The 16,346-nt window shown below is 59.0% G+C and overlaps 1 protein-coding gene across 2 annotated transcripts; it reads right to left on the reverse strand.

Moving 5' to 3' along the window:
• Positions 1-4,798: 4,798 nt before the first annotated feature.
• On the reverse strand, positions 4,799-15,570 carry STX10 (syntaxin 10). Of its 2 annotated transcripts, XM_043532774.1 has the most exons (9): positions 15,411-15,570; positions 14,868-15,037; positions 13,619-13,713; positions 13,007-13,069; positions 12,387-12,503; positions 11,546-11,652; positions 10,952-11,043; positions 9,765-9,766; positions 4,799-4,939 (listed from the first exon to the last, which is right to left on the reverse strand). In XM_043532774.1, the coding sequence occupies exons 1-9, from the start codon at positions 15,443-15,445 to the stop codon at positions 4,808-4,810; spliced, it is 813 nt and encodes a 270-aa protein (XP_043388709.1). In that variant the 5' UTR covers positions 15,446-15,570; the 3' UTR covers positions 4,799-4,807. The 2 variants fall into 2 exon arrangements, with proteins under 2 accessions (XP_043388709.1, XP_037743709.1); XM_037887781.2 differs by lacking the exon at positions 4,799-4,939 and having other exon boundaries at positions 9,424-10,466; positions 10,949-11,043.
• Between the last annotated feature and the right edge of the window lie 776 nt (positions 15,571-16,346).

The following is a 16,346-nucleotide window of genomic DNA, read 5'->3' on the forward strand; positions in this document are numbered from 1 at the left end:
GCTCCTTTGTTTCAACATGTGGTTTGTAAACGTGGTGGTGTCTGAAACGTTTTTTTGGTGCATATTTTTACTGATTTCACGATCCACCCCACCCCCCTCTTGATTTAAAAATAATCATTATGAAGGGGGAGGGAGGGGAATAACTGGCTTCCCAATGACGCTGTAATCTGACTTTATTTCATTGTCAGAAAGGATACTGTCAAAGCATTGTTAGGGCCCCAAGCCTGTACGCTCCACTCTGGGCACTGAATCCAATGGGACTATGTCTGTCTGTCATTACAGAGAGGCACATTCTGTGAAGCTTGACAGGAAGCGGCCAGGCTCACGGCTGGGAGCCCCATGCTGCTCTGCTGGCTAAAATCTGAACTACTCACCTGTGGGACAAGAGCCCAACACTGCTAATCTAGGAGCCTGGTTCTCCTGTAGCACAGAGGGCTGGGGGGTTCTCATGTACAGAACAGGAGGATCTGAGTTCTAATCCCGCTGCGAAATTGCAAGTGATAACGGTTAAATCTGGGGTGGCGATAGGTTTGTTACAACATATTTTTACAAAGTCTTCAGCTGTTTTACTTATAACCACCATGGATTCTGAGACTGGAGAGGATTGTACAATGCCTGCCCTGTCCATAGAATCACAGGACTGGATGGGACCTCGAGAGGTCATCTAGGCCAGTCCCCTGCACTCAAGGCAGGACTAAGTATTATCTAGACCATCCCCGTCAGGTGTTTGTCTAACCTGCTCTTAAAAATCTCCAATGATGGAGATTCCACAACCTCCCTTGGTAATTTGTTCCAGTGCTTAACCACCCTGAGAATCAGGAAGTTTTTCCTAATGTCCAACCTAATCCGCTCTTTGCTGCAATTTAAGCCCGTTGCTTCTTGTCCTCAGGATCAGAACTCAGATCTTCCTACTCTGCCCATGATAGCCCCAGCCTGCCGTGTTACAGGAGAATCATGCTGGTTCATTCGCTTCGTGGTCACTTTTAATATTTCTCTTCCCCAGTCAGTTTCACTTTGAGTTCCCCTCTGGGCAGGGGAGGGAGGTGATAAGATTTAAATATTGAAACCAGACCCGCAAAAGTCCTATTTTTCCAGAGCGGTTAAAACAGTCTAGAAAACAGAGAGCCTAGAGCAGGGGTAAAAAAGCCCTTTAAAGAAATGTGAGAGTGACTCTTGTTTTATCGTGGCCCATGTTGTTTGACAATCCTAGCAGCCTTTGTCCAGCAGGGGGCAGGCGCCTGGTGATGGGAAATAGCTGACTTCCCCTATAGCTGCCCAGTCTCTCTCCTCTGCCAGAGGGTGTGGGTTGCTCTCTGGGGCTAGGGAAGATGTGTGACAGCTCTTGCTTTTAGCCCTGGGGGGTCTCTGGTTCTGTGCCCTGGGGTGTCAGCTGAGATGGCGGGCGGGCTTTGAGGGGGATCAAAGTGGGGCCTAGGTTGTTAGGTAGATGCAGCACCTGAGAGCTCGCTCAGCTTGGCTGTTACCTGCCCCTCGCTGATGCTGATCTCAAGCACATACCATAGTCCTTACAAAGGGGCCCTGAGGGTGGGGAGTGAGGGGCACTGGAAGAGCTCAGGAGGGAGCCCAGGGCTGGGAGAGCAGGGGGCTGCGGGTCAGAATTGAGGGGCACCAGCACAGGTGGGGTCGAACTTTCCCAGCATCTGCCTAGCACAGGCCCCTGCTGCACTGAATTTACTTGCGAGCCATCTTGTCTCTAGGTGGGGGATGGGGCTGTGAGTCCCGGAGTAGAGGTGGAGTTGGCCATCAGGTGGGGACAGTCAGGCCACGGGCCACATCCTTCCCCCACAACGTTCTAGGTTGTCCCACATTTGACCTGGAGCCCTGCATTCTGGTGGTGTAGGATTCCTGTGTGGTAATATAGTCACCCCACTGGGGGGCAAACTTCTCCAGAGCCTTCCTATAATACTTATTCGCAGGGGCTTGCTGTCTGGGCATCTCAAAAGACCCTCCCTGTCTTACAGATGGAAAAAGGGAGGCACTGAGGTGTCTTGCCCCAGGACCCAGAGGAATCTGTAGAAAAGCTGGGGATAGAACCCAGGAGTCCTGGCTCCTAGCCCTCCCTGCTCTAACACACTAGACCCCACTCCCCTCCCAGAGCCAGGGATAGAACCCAGGAGTCCTGGCTCTCTCTTCCCCCTACGCTTCCTTCGGCGCTAACCATTAGACCATGTTCCCACTCAGAACCCAGCTCTCCTGACTTTGCCAAGTGCCATCCCCCTGTGCCGCGCTGCCTGGCTGGCTGCTGTTCGTCATGTTTCGTTCATTTACGCTGACTGGGACAGATTCCTTGGCCCAGGATATCAGTCCTCCCCCTGGTGAGCAGGAAGTGGGGCAGGATCTGACTTTGGGACCAGAATAGCGCAGCTGCCAGTGGATGGTCCTGTTCTGTCAGCGCCTTTGGCTAGAGAGCACTGAGGCTCCGTCACTTTCTAGCGCAGGCTGCCGGGGCCGGTACTGTGATCGGATCCGCTCTACGCAGGCAGGACGGGAGCTGTCCCGTGAACGGAGCAGGACAGTACCGGGTGGATAGGGACTGCGGGCCAGGGAAAGCTGTGGATCAGCGTGCGTTACGTTCCCCCTGCAGCCCCCTCTCTGGGCCTGGTCCGCACACGATCTGGCACAAGCTTTTAGCTCCAGAGGTGTGGCCGTCACACCAGGACTCCTGGGTTTTCTTCCCAGCTCTGGGATGGGGAGGAGTCCCTTCCAGCTCTGTGCCTCAGTCCCCCCCCACTGACGTGGAGGGAATATTGACCCAGCCTGGTGAACAACAGGGGACGAGGGCAGTGCAAGCTGACAGTATTTGTGGTGAGGATGTGGCAGGGCACGTAGTGTGGTGAGGGTTGGGGAAAAGCAGCCAGATCTGGAGGCTAGCAGGAGATCCCCTGGGATGGGGGTTGCTTCTAGGATCCCCCCGATCCCTGTTCTTGCACTAGATGACAGCAGGGATCCCTGCCGTCTGGGGTGATGTCAGCCCAGGGCTTCGGGCTTGGAGGGGAGATTTGGAAGTGTGGCCGGTGTCTGTGTGGTTTGGGGACCGTCTGACTGGAGCTTGAGCTCCCAACTTTTCCCTTTGGCTCCCAGTGTCGGGGTGGCAGGTGTCAGCACCCACGCGTGTGATGAGTTGAACCAGTCTCTGCTTTGCAAAGGAGGGCTGGGTTCCTTCCCATGCCCGACCTCAGACCCTTCCCAAATAATGTCCCTTTAACCCTTTCACTCCCGCTTGCCCACCCTAGCTCAGACACTGGGGCCCATGGATTGATTTGGCCCAGCCTGAGCCAGTGCAGAGCCATGGCATGATCTTCGATCCACATAGCAAGGGTGGGCGAGAGAGGTTTGAATGTTGCTATTCCCCAGATGGGCCACCTGGTGGTGCTGTTACTGTCCACATCAGTATGGGGCGGGGGGAACTATCTTTTGAAGTGAACACTCCCCCCTCCCCGGTGGGTTTTAACCTGTGTTGGTGGGAACCTAGAGATTAAAGCGTCTAGGCCTGTAATGAGCGAGGGTCAGTGGGGAGGATCTGAGGGGGAAGGGAATAGGGATGGGGTGGATGTGGCAGGAGCAAGGATCGTTCCGGTTCTCCTCTCTCTGAGGCCTGAGCGCCAGATCAGAATCCCGCTCCCTCGGCTTAAAGGACAGCCTGGGCTTGTCCTCTCGGGTGGATCAAACTGAACCCCCCGTGGGAGGGCTGCCCAAGCTCTAAGCCCCCTTTCTGCTCCCTTGCCTCGGCCTCCCGCTTCAGGCCAGGGGGAGATACAGAATAGGCTGACCTGCCCCCTCTTTCCACTGCCTGGGAAGGCCCCTATGCAGGGTGGAATTCCCAAGCCCTCTGCACCCCATAGGCACTTTCAGATCCCTTTGTGCTGCTGGGGAATCAGACCCAAAACTTCCCAGGCATGTGGGCGGACACCGGCCGGCCTGCCAGAAAGCTCTGGGGTCGGGGGAGAAAGTAGCTCACAATAAGGAATCCGGTGGCGTTGGAACTGGTTCTGCATGGAGGCTGGTTCTGCTGGTTACTCCCCTCTCCTTCCCCCGCTTGGGAACTGGCCTTTTGATTTAATATTGTAAAAGGGAAAAGCGATTTCAGTCCCAGATTCTGGAGTTAAATGCTTACTTCCCAGGGGAGTTGGGCATGGGAATGCCTTTCAGGACCTGGGTTTTAGTTTATAACGCAGGGGGAGGGGATTCTGGGGCAGGGGGGCCCAGTGGGAATGGGTTTGCCGCAGCCCCGTTTAGCTGAGCTGGGTTACGCCAGTGCAAGTCCGCCGCTGATGCTTTGGTTGTAATGGAGTGACTCCGGATTGTCCGGAGCTCAGAGGAGTGACTGCGGCTTGACACTAGAACTGAGATGGGAGTAGGTCTCACTTTCTGCAGCTCGAATTTTCTTTTTTTTTTTTTTTTGCCCCCATTCTTCCCCGCCAGCCCCAAGAGGGCTGAGATGGGCGTACACCCCTCCCAGCCTCATTGACACTGTAACTCGGGAGACCCAAAGATGGGGGGTGCTGTGCCTTACGCAACGTGCCGGCAGTCCCAGATGCCCCTGCACCCCAATGTACTTGACACTATCCCAGGAGCCAAGGGAGAGCCCATGCCATAGATCCCTGCCTGGGAATGGGATGTTAGCCACACGCTCCTCCCCCAGGCCACAGTGCGTTAGCCCACACCCCTTCGCCCCAAATTAACCATGCTGGAAACCTGGCAATCTGCCCCCCGCAGCACCAGGCTCAAGTGGGAAGCCCTTCCCACCCCCCCATGGGATTTTTTTTTTCTGAGCTGGCAAATTTATTCACGATTGTTTGCGTTTTCTTTCGAATCTGGACTTCACTTTCCGTATTTGAGTTGGGAAGCGGCACCTGGGTTTTTTCGCAGCTTTTGGGTTGGTTTCCCTTTCGTTGCCATCATCGTCAGGTTTTGTTTTCTTTTTCAACAACAACAAAAAAGAACGAACTGAGGGGAAAAAAAATCTCTAATTTACACTTTAAAAAGCGCGAACGCCTGATTGTTCAAAGCGCGTGCCGATGCAGCATGGACACCTTCCAAGTGCTTTCAGTTGATGCAATTAGCTTCTATAATCTCAAGCATTTCTCCCCCCGATGCCCCCGTCTCTGCCCCCCCATCATAACATACTTACAAAGAGGAAAACAAAACAAAAAAACCTTTAAAAAAATTTTTTTTAATGCAACTCACTCTTTGCTCCCCGGCGCCCCCTGCTGTTGTTCTAACCCTGCCCCCGCCCCCCAATAATGCCAGTATTTGTTCTGTGTTATAAGTGCCAAGAAATTTTTGTGACTCCCTCATTCCTGTGACCTGAGAGTATCGACAATTGCACATTAACTACTGTAAAGATTTAAAAAAAAAAAAAAGAAAGAGGAATTCAGAAATGTTAATAAAAAATAAAAAGGTTTGTAACAAATTTGCACACCCGGCTGGTTATTTTCTATCCTGATTTCATGCACACACCCCAGGCATTTGCCAACAGCTGGAGCTTGGTGTTTAAGGCACCTGAGAAAGCTGGGTTTAGTTCCTTGACCAAGACATTGCCAATTCTGTGCCTAAGTTTCCCCATCAAAAATAGGGGATCGTTCTGCTCCCTTTACCTCCTTAGGGTCAGAAGGGCTCTCTGTGACCAGAAGACTTCCCTGAATTAATTCCTGTTTGAACTATGAGATGATCTTTTAGGGAAACATCTGATCTTGATTTACAAATTACCAGTGGTGGAGACTCAACCAGGACCCTGGGTAAGTTGCTTCAGTGGTTAAATGCCCTCCCGGTTAAAACCTTCACACCATATTTCCAGTCTGCACTGGGCTAGCTTCAACTTCCAGCCTTTGGCTTGTGTTGGCCCTTGGGCTGCTAGATTGATCAGTCCTCTGTTATCCAACAGTTGTTCCCATGTAGGTACTTACAGCCCGGGATCGAGTCACATGTCCTGGGCTGGCCGGCCGCTGTAAGGGGAGGCAGGGCCTGATGCGTCCCTGAAGAGCTGCTCCCAAGGGAGGGACCCCATCTGGGCAGGTCATTGACCAACAAGCACTTAGCCCTGCTAAAAGACCTGTTGGTGGCGGGGTCCGGCCTTATGCGCACGCTCCTGTCCACCTCGCCAAGCCAGCAGGGAAACAGCCGGCGCAGAAAGGATGGACAAGGAGCCGCCCGAAACCCAGGGCCAGCATGAAGAATAATCCGCTGCCAGGAGCGCAAGTTTCTTTTGCACCATCCCGCAGCCCGGCACCTGGAGCAGGGCTCTCCTGCCGGGGGGCCGCTCGTCGGCAGTAACCCCAGGGCTGGACTTGAGGGACTCCCGGAGGTTCTTTGTACTCTTCAAAAGGAGTGAAGCGATGAGACCCCTCGCTAAGGGGGCAGCTTGTTCTCGGTTCCCAGGTCTGAGTGAAGCCCAAGTCCAGAGGCAACGCAGCCAAGCCACATGATGCCACCCGGCGGCACGCATGAGGCTATCACATCACCCCTAACTTTCTGGGTAAGCGGAACAGCTGGAGCGCCCGGCAGGTTTTCCAAAGCTTGAATCTGCCCCGTGGCATGTGCCTGCCCCCCTCACTCGTCGAGCCCCAGCCTCCTGGCTGTGCGGCCACCAGGCCTGGGCACAGGATTCCAGCAGGGGGCACACCCGTGCCCCCTGCAGCGAGTCCACTGCCCCTGGAGGCCAGCCCTCTGTCCCCACCTGGGGGCTAGCTTGGCTAGTTAGCACATCAGGGCGGCCAGCTGCCTCCCGTGTTTGTGCAGAGCTGGCCAGGACGGGTCCCAGCTGGGTCCTAGGGCACTGAAAACCATGACAGAAAAGCACAGCGGTGCCGAGCTGGTGCACAGTCCATGCCACACGCCTGGCTGTAACGGAGTGACTCCAGATTGACAGCAGGCGTAGAGAGCCAAGCGACCCTCTGTCCGCATCTGCACAGCGCCTGGCGAGACATGGGTCCTGATCTCAGCTAGGGCGGTGTGGGGGTAGCGCCTGGCGGGACGAGGGCCCGGATCTCAGCTAGGGGGGGTGTGGACAGCGCCTTGCGGGACAAGACACCCCTCGCCCCCCACTTCCCCCCCTCAGCTGGAGCCTCTAGCAGATTACAGATCATTTCAGGGAGACTCATCAACTCTGGCTCAGGCCATGACATCCCCCCATTACCCAATTTCCACTGGAATTTTAAAATACTGTAAAACGTGATACAGAGAGCGGTGATGAGAGACTATAAAAACCCCGTTATTGTCAAAGATTTCTTTAGCTTCGCAGATACCCCAGGAAAAGCAGCACATGGCCGATTTCCCACGTGATAGCAGGTACCATCCAACTGTAATAGTCCTCACTGGGGGTCTGGTTGGGGAGAGTGGCCTAGTGGTCATGGCCACTACCTCTGACTACCAATAGGGTTGTGGGGAGGGGCACCGGGCCTTCTCACTCCACCGGGCTCCCACCCAGGCCCCTGTGGGCTACCAGCAGTCTGGCAAACAAGGCTGGCCTCTTCCTCTTGTCCCCCGCCCACAAAGTCAGCTTACTCCAAGGCTTTCCCCTGGTGGGGAAATCCAAACCACACTAAGGAAGGAGGGGTGGTTACCAATGTCCAAGGGCCACAGGATACTTCCCTCTCTGGTTGTCTCTGGGGTGGGTCCAGCCTTCCCTCAGGCAGGGCCCCTTTGGGCAGCTGTGTCAGGGCCTTGAGGCTTCCCCTCTGCACTGCCCCCCAAACGAGCTCATTCCCGGCCTTTTAACTCCTCCAGCAGATGGAGCATTTGCTGCAGCTGTGGTGAGGCAGGGCCCAAAATAATCCCTTAACCCCATGTTGCCCAGTATGGGGTTCATACACCCCATCACAGCACAGGCAGGGCTCCTTGCAGGGGTGTCCACGCATCACCCCCTGCCCCTCTGAAGCAGCGCAGCGGCTGCACACACAGCCGCCTCTGGCTCGTCACGCACGAGAAAGAAACTCTTGGGAGAGGCCCACTGCAGCTCCCTTTGCACCCTGCAGGGGGAGACAGAGCGGAGGGAGCCCCCTGCTGGGGCGCTCGCATGTGCTTAGTCATTATTACATTACCAAGCAGCGCCCAGGCCTGTCCCCCTAGGCGTAGCACCATGAGAAGTTGACCCCCTGTGGCTTAAAAGCACCCCCCCCCCGCCCCCAGCTGCCAACAGTCACCTAAACTCATCCAGCCTTTATAACGGGCGGGGGGGGGGGGGGGGGGGAGGGGCAGGCTTCACTAGCAGCTGTCTCCATTCATTCAGCCACTCCAACGCCATTTGCAGCCCCATTCCTGCCTGCGGAGAAGAGAGTGGCTGGGGGGGGACGGGACGGACACATGCCCCAGGAGAGACCCAGAACCCTGCAGGTTACCACAATTACAAGCGCTGGACACTGGGCCTGTGTCCAGATACGCCTTGTGCCTGGGATCTGCCCCCAGATCTCTTCTCCTTACGCCCTCCCGTCCCCCCAGGAGCCAGATCCGTTGCCTCTTAGGGACAAAACCCAGCCCCGGTGACTTTGTGTTCGCAACAAGGCCCCCGCAGCGCCCAGAGGCGCCGTCGTGTTCTGTGCCGGCTCTGCCTGCGGGATTGCTGCGTGCTCAGGGCTGTGCCCGTTTCCAGGCAGCGCTTGGGAAGGCCGGGGGCCAGATTCTCAGCTGGCGTAACGGCCAAGGAGCCACTTGGATTCACACCCTCTGCGGAGCCCCGCCACTGATGTTAGATGAAAACCGGGACAGTCACAGCCTCAGCAGGTGTAAATCAGTGCAGTCCCATTGATCCCGATGGGAGAACGCCGCTTTACACCAGCTGGGGATCTGGCCCCCCGACCCCAGTGGAGTGATGGATGATTCACACATGCTGGGGATCTGGGCCCCCACTGACCCCACGCTAAGCTGGCCTTAAAAGTCACTTCTCAGAGCACTGCGAAGATCCCCGGTGACGGAGCATTAAACGCTCCCAAGGCCGGCCCCATCTCAGCGCACGGAGCCACCGACAAAAACCAGGCACCTTTAAAGGGACAAAAAACTGGGCTCAGGTCCTCAGTTTTGCTGCTTTATTGTGCATTTGTTTAAAGGTTTTTTTAAAAAAATATTTGATTTTTTTTTTTTTTTTTTTACATTAGAAATTCAGGTTCCAGCTAGGCCCCGAGACTCTAGGCCCCTGTCACATGGGAGCTGTAATTGGAGGTCCTTTACGCCTCTACTTCCTCCCACAGGCCCTGCTCCCTGGCTGGACTACATCTCCCATAATGCATTGTGCTCACTCCCAATAGCCCGGCCACTAGGCAGCAGCTGGGAGCCCCTCCCACCCCTGTTTTCCTCTGTGGGCCAAGCTCCCTGCCCAGACTACATCTCCCACGATGCACTGCAGTCTCCCCCAGCAGCCCAAGTGCATCATGGGAATTTTAGAAAGGAGTGTCTCATGCCCCTGGTTCCCCCATGGGCCCTGCTCCCTGGCCAGACTACATCTCCCAATATGCACTGCAGTCTCTCCCCCGCGGCAGAGGCACCAGCAGGGTCCATCCTGGTTATGTTTGTACAGCACCAAGCACCGTGGGGGCCTCACAGCCCTACCATAATACAAATAATTAACAACAACAACAACCCAACAGTCAGGTCTCTTCCTCCGCGCTAAGGCAGCAAAAATCCAGCAACAAGACCCTCAGTTTCTTTAACTGAAAGCCCTTCGCATGAAAACCCTCCTGAGGAATTATTTTGGCTTTTCGTACAAAAAATGAGTGACGGCCCTGCCAGGGAGGGGAGAGGAGTGAGCACACGCCTGGCAAAGCGCAGCTGGGCTTTAAGGTGGGGGAGCCCTGAACCCACGCAGCAGGGGAGGGTATTAACCGCTGAGTCTGCATCTCATGCTCGTAGGAACTGTTCTACCTGCAACAGGCTGCAGAGAGCTGGTGTGATAAGTCAGCGCCCCCTGGTGGCGCAGGCTCTGCTGCCCCGTCCCATCCTGGAACATGGGATGGGCAAGCTGCTTCTCCTCCCAGCTCCTGGCTTTGCAGAAGGGGGGTGGAGGTACCAATTAACTGGCTTCCCCTCCCTCCCAAATCTGGGGAGAGATCAGATGCGCACCCCCCCCCCATTCAGCACGTTGCTACTGCTCCCTACAGGCTGAGGATGCCCCCAGTGTGGAAGCAAAGGCTGGGGGGGGACCTGAACCAGATTCCCAGCAGGAATCTCCCCTGGTACCTGGAGGTGCCTTTTCTTTCCCACAGGTGCCAGCCCCAAGGGTCAGAGAAAGGCACCGGGGTGGGCCGTGCTCCAGCAGGGCAGCTCCCAGGTTGCTTGCCAAGCAACGATGGAGGCATGTGCCAAGCTACGATGGGGGGGGGGGGGGGGGGGGGGCTGGTCAGGAGAGTGCTGCCCGCCCCGGCAGTCCTGGCCAGTCGATTACAGAGTGAAGAAGAGGATAAGCACCACGATGAGGAGAACGAGCAGAATGCCAATCGCACACCACTGGCGTCGGTCTGGGGAGGAGGAAGCACAGGGGGAGATACAGTGAGTGTGGGCGGGGGGGTGGAGTGGCAGGGGCGATTCTGAGATGGGGGGTGGGGGTTTGGCTTAAGCACCAACACTAGGGACCTCTAGGCTGCCTGGGGTGCATTAAAGAAACCTCCCTCCCATCTGCACACACATCACAGGAGTAGAGATCACTACCCCCATCCCGTTTTACAGAAGGGAAACTGAGGCGGGGAAGGGACTTGCCCCAAAAGTCACACAGGGCCATGAATAGAACCCAGGAGTCCTGACTCTTTGCTCCCCTTGACTCTAAACACTAGACTCCACTTCCCTCCCAAAGCCAGGGATAGAAGCCAGGAGTCCTGACTCCCAGCCCCTCCCTGATCTAACCACTAAACCCCACTCACTTCCCAGAGACAGGAAGGGGACTCAGGTTCTGAAGTCTCCTAGATGCTTTGAAAAATCTGCCCCTGCCCAGCGCCTTCCTCACCACTGGTCATGTGGGACACCTTGGCCATCTTCTTCAGCACGCCATCCATGCGGGACTGGGTGCTGTCCATCTCCTGGGCAAACTCCTCCAGCATCCTGCCAAGCCAGGGTCAAGCGGTCATCTCGGGGTGCAGCACCCACCCAAAGGGGGGGCTGTGGTCAAGCAGGGAGAGGCCTGGAAACACCCACCCCCGCCCTGCTCCCCCCCCCCAACGCCTGCCCGGCTCCCAGTGTCAGGGGATCCAGTCACTGCTGCTTTCAGTCCCCTGCCAAGGTGTCAGGAGGGGGCTTGTCCCATTCCCTCCCTCCACTCCCCCAGGTTGGTGGGGCTTCTCCTCCGGGAACCTGTCATCCCTCTAAGAACTGGGCTGAGACCCGCCAAACTCACCTCACACATGGGGCCAGATGGGAAGGATTTTCAGATCTGGGGCTGGTGTCCCCTCGCGGGGAAAGGCCTCATGTCCCATTCCCCACCCCCCTGAGCCAGCCAGTCCCAGGCCCTGGGGCCAGATCAGAGCTGGCGCCCTCAAGTGGGAAAAGGCCTCATGTCCCGTTCCCAGGCCTGTGAGCAGGTCTCGCCACGCCCCACCCCACTCACAAGCTCTGCTCCTCCAGCTCATCCCCAACCTGGCCCGACATGTGCTTCAAGACCCGGATGCTGCCCGACACCAGCTCCAGCTGCTCATCCTGCTGGTCTACGATCAGCTGCCGGGGAAGGGAGGTAGGAAAAGCCAGTGGGTCACTGCAGGGGGGCGGATGTGCGACAGGGTCCCGTTATGGGGGGACTGGATCAGAACCAGAACGGTGGTGGGAGAAGGGAACTGGGATGGTGGGATGGAGGAATTGCTGCCCCCCACCCCCTCAAAGTTTGCAACCTCCAGCCTGCTGGGTTAATCCCCAGGCTGTGCAACTCCCTGCTGCAGGGGGTTCAACATAGAGGGCCTGGGGGTGGTAGCTTGGGTAATTTTAGATCCAGCTCTCTGATGGGGTGGATGGATGTCAAGCCCCCCCCCCGGGCTGATCATTACAGGGGCTGGAAGGGAGGAATCCTCCTCTGGAGCAGCCGGTGCCAGCCATTGATGGAGACGGGAGATGGGCCCGGGTCTGATCCAGAGGGCAGAGATCTGGGGGGGTGGGGGTGGAATACAGACCTAGATGGGCCCATGGGTCTGACACGTAGCCAGGTCATGCTTCTAGTCCCTCCGGTTTAAATTCAGATCGTCTCCCCCACACCCCAGCTTTAGGGGCGTGACATCAGTTTCACTCTGATTTAAAGCAAGGGCAGAACATCTGACCCTGGGTTCCATTCCCAGCTCGCAGGGGGGAGCGGGGGAACGCTGTGTTCCTCCTGATCTTTGTGACTGGGGACGCAGCAGGGCATATCTCTGTCCCCTCTTGGCCCCCCCAGCCCCGGCCTGTGGCCTCAGACGGCTCCCCACCTGCTGCTGCAGTTGCTGCTCCTCAATATAGCGGGAATTGGCGGACACCAGCTCCTCCCGCAGCGGGCCGTATTGCTCCGGGGGGGGCTTCTGGCTGGCCCCACCGCCAATCAGCATCTGCGGGGAGAGAGCAGAGCCCTGATCGGGGACCCATCCAGGCAACTCACCGCTGGGGGTAGCAAGTAACTCGGGATGAGGGGGGAGATGGGGACTGGCTGGCTCAGGGGGGTGGGGAATGGGACACGGGGTCCTTCCCTTCTAGGGGACACCGGCTCCGATCTGGAGGATGGCAACGCAAACTCCACGCTATTTGCCTCCTCCCCCTGCTGTCAGCCCATCCCCTACACAGCAAGACCCTCATTACCAGAGGGGCGGGGGCCAAACAAACCATGGGGTTTGGGCAGCTTGTCCCCGGATGGAGAATCCCAGCTGCCAGGGGCTGCCACTCCAGCTTCACCCATCAGCGGCTGCGGGACAGAGAGGACAGCGTACCAGGGCATGGGATGTGCTATAGGCCTTTCTATGGGGTCAGTCCCTGCAGCGGCCTGGGTGGTGCTGTGGGCTCGTGCCCCCCCCCCCGCGAGCTCCAATTGCTGCTCAGGGAGGACAGGACCAGGTACCTCTCTGTTTTTCCGCTCGGCGATGGCCAGGGCTGACGGGCTGGATATGTGATCTCGCATCTCCTGCGATAGAGGGAAGGGAAGGGGTTAAAAACCAGAGGGGTTTGTTGCGGGGGGGGAGAGGGGAACTTGGGAGAGCAGCAGCCCGGGGCACTTCCATGGGGGTTCCCTTCTCCGTCGGCTTCACAGACAGAAATGCGGGCACGGGGAAGAGAAGGGACTTCCTCACGGTCAGCCAGCAAGACCAGGAACAGAACCCAGGTGTCCTGGACTTCCCCTGCCTTGACCACTAGACCCCACTCCCCTCCCAGAGCTGGGGATAGAACCCAGGAGTCCTAGCTCCCAGCCCCTTGCTCTGTCCAGTACACACACAAAGTTTCAAAACAACCTGCTGGAAACCATGATCCCTGACTCAGTTTCTCCTCCTCCCTGATCTAAAGGGGTCCCTCTACTGCACTAGCTGTTGTGCCCCACTAGAGGGCAGCAGAACCCCACACACTCAGACGAAGTCTGAGTTCCCAGATTCCTCCAGGAGGGGGCGGCCCGATGCCTCAGACAGAGACACACACACAGGACACGGGGTCGTGGTGCATTGGGGTAGGGGTTCCCCACCTTGACAGAGTCCCGCATCTGTTTCACGAAGGCCCGTCTCTCCGTCAGCTCGCTGGCTTCGATCCTGAACTTGCGAGGGTTCGACTCCACGATGCGTGCGCCAGAGCTAAGGACCAAGCGCGCGGGGCACAGACAGAGTCCAGGGGTGGGAGCGGGGAGCACAGGAGGGGAGAGCGTGGGTGGGGTGGACGAGGCCCCAACCAGCCCATAGACATAGGGGGTGCTGTGTGGAGCGGGGCAGAGACCTGGCACTGGGGGGGCTCCCGGCTACTCCCAGCAGGGGGTGCTGTGGGGAGCAGGGCAGAGACCTGGCACTGGAGGGGGCTCCTGGCTACTCCCAGCAGGGGGCACTGTGGGGAGCGGGGCAGAGGCCTGGCACTGGGGGGGGGGGGCTCCCGGCTACTCCCAGCAGGGGGCGCTGTGGGGAGAGGGGCAGAGGCCTGGCACCGGGGGGGCTCCCGGGTACTCCCAGCAGGGAGCGCTGTAGAAGCGGGGCAGACACCTGGCATTGGGGGGGGCCTACCGGCTACTCCCAGCAGGGGGCACTGTGGGGAGCGGGGCAGAGGCCTGGCACTGGGGGGGGGGGCTCCCAGCTACTCCCAGCAGGGGACGCTGTGAGGAGCAGGGCAGAGGCCTGGCACTGGGGGGGCTCCCGGCTACTCGCAGCAGGGGGCGCTGTGGGGAGCAGGGCAGAGACCTGGCACGGGGGGGGCTCCCGGCTACTCCCAGCAGGGGGCGCTGTGGGGAGCGGGGCAGAGACCTGGCACTGGGGGGGCTCCTGGCTACTCCCAGCAGGGGGCGCTGTGGGGAGCGGGGCAGAGACCTGGCACTGGGGGGGCTCCCGGCTACTCCCAGCAGGGGGCGCTGTGAGGAGCGGGGCAGAGACCTGGCACTGGGGGGGCTCCCGGCTACTCCCAGCAGGGGGCGCTGTGAGGAGCGGGGCAGAGACCTGGCACTGGGGGGGCTCCCGGCTACTCCCAGCAGGGGGCGCTGTGAGGAGCGGGGCAGAGACCTGGCACTGGGGGGGCTCCCGGCTACTCCCAGCAGGGGGCGCTGTGGGGAGCGGGGCAGAGACCTGGCACTGGGGGGGCTCCCGGCTACTCCCCGCAGTGGGTGCTGTGTGGAGCGGGGCAGAGACCTGGCACTGGGGGGGCTGCCGGCTACTTCCAGCAGGGGGCGCTGTGGGGAGCGGGGCAGAGACCTGGCACTGGGGGGCTCCCCCAGGGGAACCCGGGCCCCAGAAGGATATCGATGGTCTCCTCCAGATCCTCCAGGTCCCACTCGATGCTACGCAGGCTGTTGCGCAGCTCGTTCGTGGTCCAGTCGAACTCCTCCGTGCTGACCACACGAGTCTCCTGCAGCAGCTCGCACCAGCGCCCGTAGAGCCCCCGGGCCGTGTTCACGGCCTTCTGCACCTCCCTGGGGGGCGGGGGGTTGGCAAAGAGAAGGGGGGGGTGAGGGGTTAGTGAGGAGCAGGGAGGGGACCCCCAATGAGACGGCACTGTGCTGCCAAACCCTGTCTGGCTTCTCTTCCGCCTCCCCACCCACCCCAGAGGTGGCTGCATCTCAGCACCCGGTAAGGAAATCCGGTATAAACAGCGGTCGCCCCCCACCCCAGAGGAGGATGGGAAGAGATCTCTCCCGCAGCACTGGGGATGGGGGGGGGGGGTCTCTTCCTCCAAGGGGGGGAGGGAAGGGGGCTGGAGGGGGGTTTCCCAGCGGGGCTCTCTGCACAGGGTCCCGATCCCCGGTGCTATTTTCAGCCCAATTTTAAGGGGTGGGGGCGGCTCACCTCCGCACGGCGGAGAACGGGTCCTCCAGGGCCATGCTGCCGCCCCGGCCCCCGGCTCCGCTGCCTGCCGCCGCCGCTCCCCGCCATGTGACTGGCGCTGGCCCGGCCCCGCCGAGGCTCCGGCCGCCGCCTTTGCTGAGGGCGGGGCGGGATTGCCTGAACTCGGGGGGGCGGATCCAGCTGGGTGGGTGGCAGCTGCAGCGGGGGGAGGGGCGTGGCTCCCCCCATTCACAACCCTCCATGGAGGAAAGAGGCGGGCGGGGGAGGGGCCAGGCTGAGCTGACCCCGAATTCCCGGCACTGACCTGCTCCAAACGGAGCCGAGGAGCAGAGAAATGGAACCCAGGCGTCCGGATTCTCCCATCCTCCACCTCCAGCTCCCAGTCCCGTGCGGAAGCTGGGAATAGAACCCAGGAGTCCTGACTTCAGCCCCCACCCCGCTGCTAGACTTCATTCTTAGCCCACCCCCCAACTAGGACTAGAACCCAGGAGTCCTGACCCTGCCGCCCCAACCACTGGACCCCACTCTCCTCCCAGAGTTGAGAACAGAACCCAGGAGTCCTGACTCTGAGCCCGCCCCACTTCTAACTTCTAGACACCACTCGCAGCTCCTCTGCCCCCCAACTAGGACTAGAACCCAGCCCCCCCCCAGCCCCTAGACTCCACTCTCAGCTCCTCCTCCTCATGGTTATTTCATTCCAGTCCAGCCAGTAGGACTAGTCCCTGCTGTGGGGTTACTGGTTGTCCCCTTCCTGCCCCAGGGGATTTCTCATGACTCTTGGTAGGTGATTCCATGGGCCCCTGGCCCCCAGGGGGCTGCTGCTGGGAGGCCTCGTGAGGGGTGACACTGAGCACTTGAGGACAGCAGGGTGGGTGCGGGGTGCATGCGGGTGGGGTGAGCTTTTATGTGTAGCCATGGGGTGCGGGGGCTGTGTGC

The sequence above is a fragment of the Chelonia mydas genome, chromosome 20, assembly GCF_015237465.2.
Source record: "Chelonia mydas isolate rCheMyd1 chromosome 20, rCheMyd1.pri.v2, whole genome shotgun sequence".
Taxonomy (NCBI): domain Eukaryota; kingdom Metazoa; phylum Chordata; order Testudines; family Cheloniidae; genus Chelonia; species Chelonia mydas.

What these genes read in the sequence shown, in the direction of transcription:
- STX10 (XM_043532774.1), bottom strand. Translation starts at nt 15,445, where the DNA reads ATGGCCCTGGAGGACCCGTTCTCCGCCGTGCGGAG. An exon ending in AGATGCGGGACTCTGTCAAG is followed by an intron (nt 13,070 to 13,618) that starts GTGGGGAACCCC and finishes CCTCTATCGCAG; the next exon opens with GAGATGCGAGATCACATATC. An exon ending in AGCAGCAACTGCAGCAGCAG is followed by an intron (nt 11,653 to 12,386) that starts GTGGGGAGCCGT and finishes CTTCCCCGGCAG; the next exon opens with CTGATCGTAGACCAGCAGGA.